Source organism: Rosa chinensis, chromosome 5, assembly GCF_002994745.2.
Source record: "Rosa chinensis cultivar Old Blush chromosome 5, RchiOBHm-V2, whole genome shotgun sequence".
In the NCBI taxonomy this organism is placed as follows: domain Eukaryota; kingdom Viridiplantae; phylum Streptophyta; class Magnoliopsida; order Rosales; family Rosaceae; genus Rosa; species Rosa chinensis.
Genome location: NC_037092.1, coordinates 22,641,964 through 22,654,786, shown reverse-complemented (window position 1 = coordinate 22,654,786; position 12,823 = coordinate 22,641,964). Strand labels below are relative to the sequence as shown.

The window sequence follows — 12,823 nt, the reverse complement described above, 5'->3', positions numbered from 1 at the left end:
AGCTAAAATTTGACTCAAAAATGGCTAGCATTGCTAAAGATGCTCTCAGGAAGCCCAAACTTAAAGCACTTGGATCTTTTTGGTTGCACAAGTTTAGTTGAGGTTGATGCTTCTGTTGGATTCCTTCCTAAACTTGTTAGTTTGGATCTTGATTGGTGCTCCAACCTTCAGATATTTCCAACAAGAATTAGCTTGAAATCGCTGAGAAGATTTTGTCTTAAAGGTTGCGTAAGACTTCAGACTTTCCCAGAAATTGAGGACAAGATGGAATTCATCACAGAATTGGAATTGCGAGGCAGTGGCATAAGTGAATTGCCTCCATCAATTTCATATCTCACTGGGCTTGAAAAATTAAATACAACTCTTTGTAACAATATGTCAATAAGAAGTATCAGTACTTCCCAAGCCAACTCAAATATCTCACAAGACAACTGTAGCTCATTATTTCCGAATCTACGTTCTTTGCTGATGGTAGGATGTAAGTTATCAAAAAGTGATTTCCTCATGGATCTTGATTGCTCTTCGACATTAGGAACTCTTGATCTATCACGAAACAATTTTGTTAGTCTGCCTGCGTCCATTATCAAATTTGTTAACTTGGAGATCCTTTTATTGTATCATTGCGCCAAGCTTCGAGAAATTCCAGAACTTCCACCAAAAGTAAGACAAGTAAACGCTGCTGACTGCAGAGCATTGGAAATATTTCCGAAACTGTCAAGTATATTTGGACATCGGAGCGAGTCACAAGGGCTTGAGAGGCTGTACTTGATCAATTGCGACAAACTCTGTGCAAATAATGGTTATGACTTGGAAAGGATCGAAGTTCTTTTACTGAATCAGGTTTTTCTCTGTTCTCTTATTTTCGCTCTCTGTATGTTGTTACGATCATGACTGTTGTAACTATTGCAGGTATCTTCCAGCACTCTTATCCTTTTGAAATTATAGTTCCAGGCAGTGAAGTTCCAAAGTGGTTCAACTATCGTTGTGAGGAGGATCAAGATTGGCTGTTATTGCCAGGAATTTTCAACTCTATTGTTATTTGTGAAGTCTCTATTAAAATACCTCGAAATATAGAATGGAACAAGTCAGGATTGGTTGTGTGTGTTGTTTTTGAAGTGTGCGCGAGTAAAATCAGTCTTCATGTCAAAATTCGTATCAATGGAGTACACAGATATATGCACATTCAGTCTTGCCCTATTCATTGGCCGGATTCATCCCATGTTTGGTTGAAGTACATCCCATTGGCGCTTACATACAAGCCACATGTAGATGGAGAGAGTTTGCTGCAGTATGATACGTGCGAAGTTGTAATTTTCAGTTACAGAGGTGATTCATCAGAGTCACCGTTGCTGTCAGTTAAAAGCTACGGGGTCCACCTAGTATGCCACCAAATTAGGGACGTCCTGGCAACAAATGATATTGATGATGATGGTGATACAGAGACAGAGCAGTGGTTTCCCTCTTCATCGAAACCAATGAACCCGCAGCAAAAGAGGCCTCCTGGAGCCTCAGCGGTCATGGGAGTTGATGACACTAACCACGCCGATGACAGTGATAGTGCTGACATTGATGTGGATGACAGCGATGCCAATGATCACGAGGAAGGGCAGTGGTTTTCCTTGTCTTCGGAAGCAATGACTCCTCGAACACTGGACCTCCTAAGTTTCCTGAAGCCTCCTGTGGCCTCATCAGTTTTGAAGGAAGTAGATGATACCAACGTTATTAATCCTCAAGAGGAATGGCTTTCCTTGTCTTTGGCACCAACGGGTATTCAACAACGGCCTCATGGAGTCATTGTCATGGCAACAAATGATAGTGATATCGACGACGATGGTGATACAGAGAAAGAGCAGTGGTTTCCCTCTTCATTGAAACCAATGAATCCACAGCAAAAGAGGCCTCCTGGAGCCTCAGCGGTCATGGGAGTTGATGATACTAGCCAAGCCGATGACAGTGATAGTGCTGACATTGATGTGGATGACACTAGCCAAGCCGATGACAGTGATAGTGCTGACATTGATGTGGATGACACTCGCCAAGCCGATGACAGTGATAGTGCTGACATTGATGTGGATGACAGCGATGGCAGTGATAGTGCTGACATTGATGTGGATGACAGCGATGACCGTGATAGTGCTGACATTGATGTGGATGACAGCGATGACAGTGATAGTGCTGACATTGATGTGGATGACATTGATCACGAGGAAGAGCAGTGGTTTTCCTTGTCTTCGGAACCAATGACCACTCGAACACTGGACCTCCTAAGTTTCCTGAAGCTTCCTGCGGCCTCATCAGTTTTGAAGGAAGAAGATGAAACCAATGTTATTAATCCTCAAGACGAATGGCTTGCCTTGTCTTTGGCACCAACGGGTATTCAACAAGGGCCTCATGGAGTCAATGTCATGGCATTTGATGATAGTAACATTGGTCATGGTCATGAAGAGGAGAATTGGCTTTCCTTGTCTCTGAGACCAACAAGTTCTCTGATTAGTCCTCTTCAACCCTCTATTTTAATGGCAGACGGTGATACTAGTATTAATTATGATCATGAAGAGGCGCCACTGGGTTTCTTGTCTTTGGAACTAACAAGTCTTCATGAGAGTGATGCAGCTGGAATCTCAGCTGTCATGGAAGTTGGTGATACTAGCAGTGGTTATGATCATCAAGAAGCGCAATGGCTCTCCTTATCTTTGGGACCAACAAGTCTTCAGAAGATTCCTCCCAAACCCTCGGTTTCCTTAACAGTTCATGATACTAACATTGATTATGATGATCATCGAGAGGCGCAGTGGCTGTCCTCATCTCTGGAACAATCGAGTCTCTTAAAGAATCCCTCGGAAGCGTCTCTTTTTACGGTACTTGATGATACTAACATTCTCAATGACCATGATCCTCAAGAGGAACCAACATTCTCAGGCTTGTGTGACTGTTGTAGAATTCAATGATTCGTTCAGCAATCAAGCTTGAACTTGGCTGATGGTTTAAATTCTTCCAACAAACGTGATCCTTCTCAAAAAGGTATATATATTTTTTTAACTTGGCATAAAACTGTGATTTGTACTCAAATGTTTTTTGGCTGATGGTGCCAGCAAACACTTTCCTGTTGGATGAGTGATGTACTGATGTGCATGTATTAATGGAGGAACAACATATATTAAAGAGTTACAATTTAGATATTGCTAGATTGTCCATTTACTAGTGGTCCCAGGAAATCTCTTATGAACTTTGCTCTAATCTATTATGTCCATTATACTGTGATATAATTTTCATATTGCCAGAGTACTACAGTTATGTACCATCCTTAGCCAGATCTTTTGCTCCGCCTTTTACTTGGGGAAATGACTTGGGTGACTAGCCAAGCGCTTCGTCCACCAAACCTTAATGGCAATGCTCACCTCGGTTTCTTGATAACTACCGGTGGTCATCAGTTGAAGAGATGTTGGGTTAATTTCATTGGTTTATGCTTGGACTTTGTAGGCATAAACCAAAGAAAACTGTAGTAATATGTATTGAGGACCGGACAATTGTGCTTTATGTTGTAAATATTATTATATATATGGCTGTCCACTTAAATACTCATTAGTTGTGTACTTTGATGTAAACCCTACCTCTATTTAAAGGAGGTTAATGAGACTGAATAAGAACACTTCTACTTCCTCCCTACTATGCTCTCTCCATATTCTCTCTACTTTATAACATGTTATCAGCACGCTCCGCTCTATTTTTGTTTCCTACATATATACTCCATGATGATCAAACAGTTACGTGGGGCAACATTGTTGCTTGTGACCATAACTTGATCTATGAGTATTTTTATCACTCCTTTTTCAATTCAATGCCGGAAGTGTTTTAAATAAATCCTATACGAGTTGCCATGATGATCAAAGATCCATTCGCTGTTTATATAATTTCATAAACCTTCATGTATGTATGAGCTTCTTTTCTTTATAATCCTTATAATCTGAAATCAGAAGGGAATTTGGTGAGTACATCTTAATTAAGGTAAGAAGGTTGTTGGAATTCTATATATGTTTGTTTCAATACTTTGAGTATCATGGTTTTCTTTGGAGAATTATACATCCCCTTCGTACAGCATGACTTTGCTAAACCTCAACAATTTTTGGGTATTTTGGTATGTCTGTGTTTACAACGAAAGGCTACTGACAATGGTTAAGTGGATTTGTATCATTCAATATATAATTGGTTCTATAGCATTTTTTTTTTTTTGATGAATGGTCTAAGCACTGTTAGTGGTCTCTAAATATCATTATCATGATTACATATTGTCTTGTAGGCTATAGGCAATTTCAATGATATTTACACATGGTCAATTGATCATGCTTCCGTTTTGCATTATTTTTGAAAGTGCATATTTCCGTTTTTTAATTGAAAGATATCATTTGATACACCTTCTTCGTCCGTTCGATTGGAAAAGTGAAATCGTGAACTCACACTCAGATTTAGTTGGGAATTTTGTAATCAAAATAAATCGAGACCTGAAGTCTCTTGATCTGATTACAAAAGGACATGAAGTTCCTCAAAGTTTATGGAACTAACAAGGGCCAGAAGATCCTCGTACCTATAAAATCGAATATATAAACTCATCTTAATCCCCAATTATAAGAGGGCCTGAAGTTCCTCTAATTTTTTTTTTCAATAATGGGGTTCAAACCACCTCCAGAAGTTGTAGTTCGAGGATGGACACTAAGTCAATGCCAGAAGCCCCTTGACTATACATTTTTTTTTATAAAGAGAATTTGTCCAGAAGACAATATTGCTTTCTTGTGCAATTTGAAGAGAGATAGAGGATTTTCATGAACCAGACCAGAAGTTCTGTGTATTCTTTTCATTATTGGAACCAGAAATTTCCATTATTATTTTATTTATTTGCTCGCATTCTATTAATTTCTTTTCTTTCATTAATTATTTTTTTTGTTATTCATACAGACCAGCAGTCCTATACCTCGAACATATGAATTTCAAGTGTAATATTTTTGAACCAGAAGTTCAAAATTTCATAGTAGAACCTGAAGTTCTAACATTAAAACTCAAACCCGAAGCTTTGAGTATAAAAAAATAAATTAGTTAAAAGTGAACTTGAAGATTCACTTTAGTCACTTCGAGCCTGAAGTTTCGAGTATCAAATTTATTTGAACCCGAAGTTCAAATTACGAAATTTTAGAACTTGCAGTTCATAGAAAAAAAATATTCGAACCTGAAGCTTCGATTACACATACAATTCATTCATAGTTTATTTGACTTTATGTCAACTCGAACTAGAAGTTTCGAGTAAATTTTCATATGTCGATTGATACATTCTTCTTTATGCCTGCTTAAAGCATTCCACCTTAGAACCTGAAGTTCTAATTGTGCAAACTCGAGCCATAATTTTCGAGTGGATATGTGGACAATTTATCGAAGAGTTTTAATCTCGGTCAACCCCAAACCTGAAGTTTTGAGGGGATTTTATTGACACCAATTTAAAAGTAAGCAGATATTTAACCGTTGGTTTATGACGAATGATTACGAGTATACCCCAAATTTGTGATCGTGAATTTTTGTAATTAAAAGAGATCAGAACCTGTAGTGAGACCTGTAGTTCCTTGACCCTTAATTACATGAGGACCTGAAGTTCCTCAATGATCATACTCACTACATGACCATATAAAATCTCTCATTTATAAGTTATAGTCATGATTGATGCTACTACAAGATGGTCACATGCAAATACCATATTTTAGAACATGCAGTTCTAATTAGTAAAACTCGAACCAGAAGTTATGAGTAAATATATGATGGAAACTTAATGTTTCCCTATTATAACAGGACTAAATTAAAGTTCCTTAACTTGGTATTACATGAAAATGGGCGTACAGTCTCTCTTCTTATAATTACATGTGAACCTGAAGTTCACTCCACTCTTAGAACCTGAAGCTTCTAATTGTGTAGACTTGAACCTGAAGTTTCGAGTGGATCAAGAATGAAAAAGTTCTAGTATGTGTCGTCCTCGAACCTAAAGTTTCGAGTAAGTTGTTTTTCAACATGAGATTGTACAAGAACCTGAAGTTCTAAATCCTGACACATCCCATGTATGAAAACGTTGTGTCAACAACATAATGCGATCGTGCTCATGGTTTTTAAAGCTCTGGTAATAACAATAATCTCAGGTCTTGTAGATCTGATTGATCAATGACTCCGGAAGAGTTCATCTAGTGGAGTATAGTTGCATTATGCACCTCCAAAAGAGACATATGTTGGAAGTGCTTGCCATCTTGTATGGGTTGTATCATAAAGCCAATTTTGAAATGGCTAAATCATAACCACAAAAAGTAGAATAATGGTAAATGAAAAGACCATCTAAGTGGTGCCCAAAAATCATGGGAATGTTTTCTACATGTGAGATGGAATTAAGCATTGGGCATATGCATGTTTTGCACTTCATACTACGGCACATTTTTATCAAGCCACTCTGGAAGAGAAGTAACCAAAGTAAGCACTGAGATTTTTTCAACATGCTTGATATTCCACTGTGCTATGTTAAGAGTCATCCTTTATTTTGGCTAGGATTTCCACCATAATAATATTGAAACATGGTGTTGTGAATTTTGTGATTGAAAGATATTAGAACCTGAAGTTTCTTTATCTTTAGTCACATGAGAACCTAAAGTTTCACAAAGGTATCGCCAAAAAGATATCGAAACTTGAAGTTTCTTGATTCTTGATTATATGAGAGCTTGTAGTTCTTCAGCAATGTTAATGTGGATCCTCCAAATAAAGTTCATGCTCCTTTTGGAACCTGAAGTTTCGAAAGTTATTTAAACTCGACCCAGACGCTTTGAGTATAATTAAAGGGTCACAAAAAGCACAACTGTTAGCCTCGAACTAGAAGTTTCGAGTAAAATATTGTGACATGAAATTCAAAGATGTCGCCTTGTTAAGAACCTAGAGTTGTAACATTTATGGATTCCAATGCATCGTTTCCTTCTAAGTAAATTTGGCGAAAGAAAGAAGGAAAAATATGTGCTGCAATGATGCGCATGATCTCTAAAGATCACAAGTAGCTCTCAACATTTATCTTTACCAAGGTAAAGGTAATCTGTCCCAGATCCTATAGATCTTGGTGGATAGCTCTAGAAGAGCTCGCATTTATGTTACCAAAATGAGAGATGTCTTTGTGTTTGGTACCTTTATTACTTAAAGTCCGTGGTGTATATTGGAAAAAACATCCGCTCTCGCATTTGGATGATATTACACAACAATAAGAGGCATATATGGTTATGAACCAGAAGTTCACCAAGCCAAATACATTAATTTGGCATGACCAAATTGGTCATTCATGTTGTGTAAGATTACCAACAAGTTCCAATGAGATTTATTGTCGAGTTCAAATTTTATTGTGTTAAACAATAATGATTGCAAAATTTGCTAATGAGGAATTTTGTCAATGAGCAGTATTGCACATATGATTTGTCACTTCAATGAGACAATATTCTTGCCGTTAGGGGGAGAAAAGTGTCTTTAATGAATGGCGTGAATTAATCATTTCTTGTATTAGGCCTCGTACTTGAAGTATGACCGGTAAAATCATTCATGCCTAAGCATGAATCAGTAAATTTATCATGTCTCAAATTGAGCCTCGTACATAAAGTACGAAGGATTTATTAATCATTACTTCTGAAGTGAATTGGTTTACAGGTGACAAAATCATGTGTTAAATACAATCCTCATACTAGGGATAAAAATTCCCTAAAGCAAAAATATTGTACAAGCAGTCTAGACCACACTCGAATTATGGAAAACATGTTGGTCTAAATGGCATGATTCTCCTGATAAGACTGCCATACTAAAATGTTAGTGCTCCTAACGAGGCTACACAAATAAAGCTTGCAAAAGCTATTATAAATGATGTCATGGTTGGACATTTCATCAAATATGTCAATCGCCTAAAGCGTGACATATCTATAGGTTCCAAAGTTGTAACTACTGTGAAGTAGAGGTCATAAAGCCCTATATCACTTTAACGCTCTGGATGAGGTTATGAGTAAAAGATCCATATTCTCTAAATAAGTTCATCCATGCGATATGACTGCCCTGTAAGAGATACAAGTCTATTGAGAAATGATGAAAACCCCATAAGAGGAATGGGTACCTAATTAATATTAATAAGCTATATGGATAGCTAATGCATGCATATGAGAATAGTGGGATCACAAAATGGATGATCATCGATGATTGATATTATCTATGGTAGCTACCAAATTATCAAGGGCTATGATGACATTGAATCACGTTCTTATACAAAATTTGACATTATTCTTGGCCAAACTGGAAAGAGGCAATTCCAATGAATTTGAAACGTGATGAAATACTTGGACCTTTAACCCTACATGGTACAAAAGGGTATTTATCAAAAGTGAAGATAAATCACTATGACACAATGTCTATTTATAGAGATATGAGATTATGAATATCTTTCCCTATACGAATGACAATTTTCTATAAGTACAGTGTTACATATAGCTGTTATATTGACGAGAGATTTATGGCACGTTGTCATTGTATATTATGAAGATTTTAAAGACACATTGCTAAAAGCAAAATCTCAAAAGTAAAGTGTCATTATAAGCGTATTGCTTATCAAATCCTCAAGGGATTCAAATACATAAATGATTCAAATGCAAGTCCATGAAAGGTTGAAAGAGCCTGAAGCTCACTCATGAAATCAAAGAGTCTAAAGCTAGCTCATATGTATTCATTTCGTTCTAGTCAACGAGATCTAAATTGCCTTAATGAGTACTATGACGAGACTATTATTGAATTCAAATTATGATTATAATGTTGCAACATATTCTAACTTTCGCAAAGTTATGAATTATTTAGAGCTCTTGAAGAGCTTATATGAGACATATCAATACACAAAGATATTGATGTGTATGGCTAGGTATGGCTTGATGATTTTTCAATGTTTTAAACTATACAAAGTTAAATGTATCAATTTCTTTATATTGTCTAGCTTTGTTAGTATTGCTTTAACTTTGCAGGTATGAAAATTTATGATGAGCCCCTATATGCAAAGCACACATGGTCTCACTTCAGTGATAGACACATCAAACTACTATACATGGTACATGTAGCTTATCGCATACATAATTAAGTCTTGCAACAATCAGAGGGAGATTTTCATCAAGGGGAGCATCCGGAAGTATGCTACCTGAGACATATGCGCGTTGTGCTCTTTTTGTCCTTCGACTAGGGTTATTTTTGTCCCACTGGGTTTTTGTTACCTGGCAAGTTTTTAACGAGGCAACAATAAGCGCGTCCAATACCATTATTCATTAGTGGACATCCAAGGGGGAGTGTTGTAAATATTATTATCTATATGGCTGTCCACGTAAATACTCATTAGTTGTGTACTTTGATGTAAACCCTACCTCTATTTAAAGGAGGCTAATGAGACTGAATGAGAACACTTCTACTTCCTCCCTACTATGCTCGCTCCATATTCTCTCTACTTTATAACACTTTAAGCCTTTTAATTGTACTGCAGGATAAAAATGAGCTCTGGTTTCATAGTGCTAAGCCTATCATCCGAGAATTCCAGGACCACCAAGTATGGGTGATACGCCCAAAATAGACGCTCAACTTAACCATGCAAAATGTAGTCGTTAGCAATATAGAGTAAGCAGGGATCGTTCAAGCCGGGGATTGAGGGTAACTTTATAATTCACACAAAAGAAAACAAAACAAAACTAACACTAAAGAAAACGTCACACACAAAAAGAAAAGAGAAAAAGATGGAGGGACAGAGAGGAGGATTGCAGAGGCGTTGCAATCCTGAAACACACTAAACTGGGGGTTTTTGGGTTTTTAACGAAAATAAACAGAAAATAAAGAAAAGAACACAATTTTGAATTTAAGGTTTGAAAGATATGGATGAAGATATTAGGAACTCGGAAATCCACCACCAAAATATGCTTGAGACAAATTTATCATTCTAGTTTCAATTACTAAGTAGTGAAAAAGGTTTCAATCAAGAACAAACCATGAAGCATGCGTAAGTTCTTATTACTTCCCTAGATTACTTAAGCAAGATGAACGCACCATTACTAAGCCTTTAGAATAAACAATCAAGGTATAGAACGCTATCCTATCAACAATTTATTCTAAGCATTAATCACATATGGAAGTTTGATTGAACAAGTATGCAAAACTAGTGTGGAACGCCTACCTAGCATGCAATCCTTTTTATTTGGTTTCACCTATTGTCCTATAGATTTTACTACCATTGAAACAAGCATTATTAACCGTTTAGGAGATTAAAATACCTATTTCTAGCCCCACTCACGTGATCATAATATTTTATGTGCGCATTCATAAAACATAAACATGCAAGAGTTATCTGTAAACCAAAACCAAATAAACAATTTCACCACAAAGCAATCACGAAACTAGGAATGACAAAACACATCTTAGGGGCTTCAAACCTCGCCCCTAACAAAAGTAGATTAGCCACACATTGTCTCAAAATTCACAACTAGAAACATATAAGTTCGAATTACAAGAAAATAAAAACCGTAAAGGGCAGAAGATGAGAGCCACAAATTCACTTTTAGGCAGCCTTGAACGCAAGAACCCCCCTCAAGATGGTACACGGCAAGGCTTGATGAAGATGGATGATGGTGTGCACGGTTTTTGCTCTTGGAGGACTTGGGAATTTCAAGACTTTGTGTGCTAGGGTTCATGGCAGAAGATGGCGCTGTAGGGTTGTAATTTTCAACGTTTGCAGAAGCCCTATGTGTATGTGGAGCACCCTCAAGTTTCCTTTTCCAATTATGCTTTGAAAACCTCCCCTAGTTGCTTGAGGATTACTCTAATTGGTGCACAATTAAATGATTTCCAAGCCTTAATAATCTTCTAAAAATCTTGAGGAATCCTTATAGGACTCTCCTTCATATTTGTAGCAGCAATAACCTTCCAAAAATGCACCCAAAATTCGTCCACAAAAGATTTCTGCCAAACAGTCCTGTTTCGACTAGGATTCGATTTCTGACTCTGAAGCTTCCTTCTTGGACAAGAAACGACTTCGTCTTGACAAGTTTCTGGATGGTTCTTGACTCCCACGTGTTCTATGACATCATACATTCTATATTGATCAACAACCTTCTGGAAAAACTCCATGTAAATCGCCGGAAAAGATCTCCCAAATAGCTTCGTGAAAACCTGACAGTTTCTGCCTTGTCGGGAAGCCTACTTTGCATTTGATTTCCTGCTGCCTCGTTGACACTTCTGACCAGTTCTTTGGCTCTTGTTTAAGTATAACATCATGTCTTCAAGGATCACTGGCCCTTTATTCGAAGGTACATCTGGAAGGGTGCAAGAATTTCTCCTCAAAACCGTTCCCAGAAAGCTGATTCTGAAACTGCAGTTTTCTGCTTTGCAGCAACTGTTTTGCACAATGAATTCCGTGGACTTCCCTAGTAATTTCTGGCCAAAAGGTTTATCAAACTTGGTCCTTTGCATCAGTACTTCATTATCCATGGATTCTTTGCTCCCTTTCAGCTCTTATTTCTCTTGAGCTACTTCACGAACTACCTAAAAGAAAAACAAAGTTAAAACAGACTTTTTAAAGGAAATAGCTAAGAAAAGTGTAGTGGATTGCACATTATATTCGTCGCATTTATGCTCCTATCAATGGGTTTATTATGCGGAGCAAACATAGACCCCAAAATTTCAACCACAAACCCCAAATGGCCAAACCCATAAATCCAAAATCCAGCAACAATTTAGCAACGACAAACAAAACCCACAACAATCCGAGCAGTATCGAACCAAGGCTCAAATAAGTTTCATATTTTTCATTCATTAACTTACAGCAGGCCTCTACCTAGTCGAGCCCAAAGCGCCTTTACCACAGCCTTACAACTCAAGCACCCATCGATTTCAACGTGAAACTGAAAGAACTCGAAACAAGAATATATTGTCATGCATAGGGATGCCACTTGGTTTGATAATTACCAAACTGACCGAATACCAATCGATATTTTAGGTTTGGTAAACCGACTTTTTGGTAACCGAGACCGATAAAACTGAAATCGAAAATTACCGAAAAAGTTAGTTTGGTTTTGGTAAATACCGAATCTACCGATTGTCTAAATATTAGCTTTATATACTACTAGCCTCTTAACACACGCTAACGCGTGTGTCAATTTGCCTTTTCTTTTTGTTATATATTTATATAATATTAATCTGATTTTTTTTTTTTCAAATAAGAATACTCTTTTCAAACTGCAATTGCAGTTCTAATGTAGTTGGGAAAAAACTACTCCCAGCCTCTCACGTTATTATTATTTTTTTTTTCATTTTCTGTTTTTTATTCTTATCAAGTTACTATTATAGCCTATATACATTAAACTACAAGTTTTAAAATTTAATAAAAGAAGGACAATTTCAGGTATTTTGAAAATTTAACCTTAAGGGTTGTTTGCTTAATTAATACTGATGGTTCTCAATACACATACATGTATATTAAGAAATAAACATAAAAGTTTTCATAATAGTATGAACATTACTCAATATACTACATAATTAATAGTATATGTATTTTGAGTAACCTAGTCCAAGATGGTTAACTAACCTAGTTTTATTGAAAATAGATAAAATTTGATGTCATATATACAAAAGGAAGCTATGAGTAGTAGATGAATATGAAGTTTACGGTTATAAAATTGAAAAACCTAATTTTGTTCATTCGAATTTATATTACAAAGAATTAGTTATTTTAAAGTTGGTAATACCGAAAACTGAAATACTAAATTTGGTA

At 36.7% G+C, this 12,823-nt stretch overlaps 1 protein-coding gene across 1 annotated transcript; it reads left to right on the top strand.

Annotated features, from left to right (window-relative positions):
• Positions 1-39: 39 nt before the first annotated feature.
• LOC121049169 lies at positions 40-3,539 on the top strand. The gene is made up of 2 exons (XM_040505768.1): positions 40-840; positions 921-3,539. Exons 1-2 carry the CDS (start codon positions 40-42, stop codon positions 2,946-2,948), a joined length of 2,829 nt encoding a protein of 942 aa, XP_040361702.1. The 3' UTR covers positions 2,949-3,539.
• The last annotated feature ends 9,284 nt before the right edge of the window (positions 3,540-12,823 follow it).

Excerpts from the sequence above, each read along its gene's own strand:
- LOC121049169 (XM_040505768.1), top strand. The coding sequence starts at position 40 with ATGCTCTCAGGAAGCCCAAACTTAAAGCACTTGGATCTTTTTGGTTGC. Across the intron at positions 841-920 it reads AAGTTCTTTTACTGAATCAG|CACTCTTATCCTTTTGAAAT; the intron begins GTTTTTCTCTGT and ends GGTATCTTCCAG.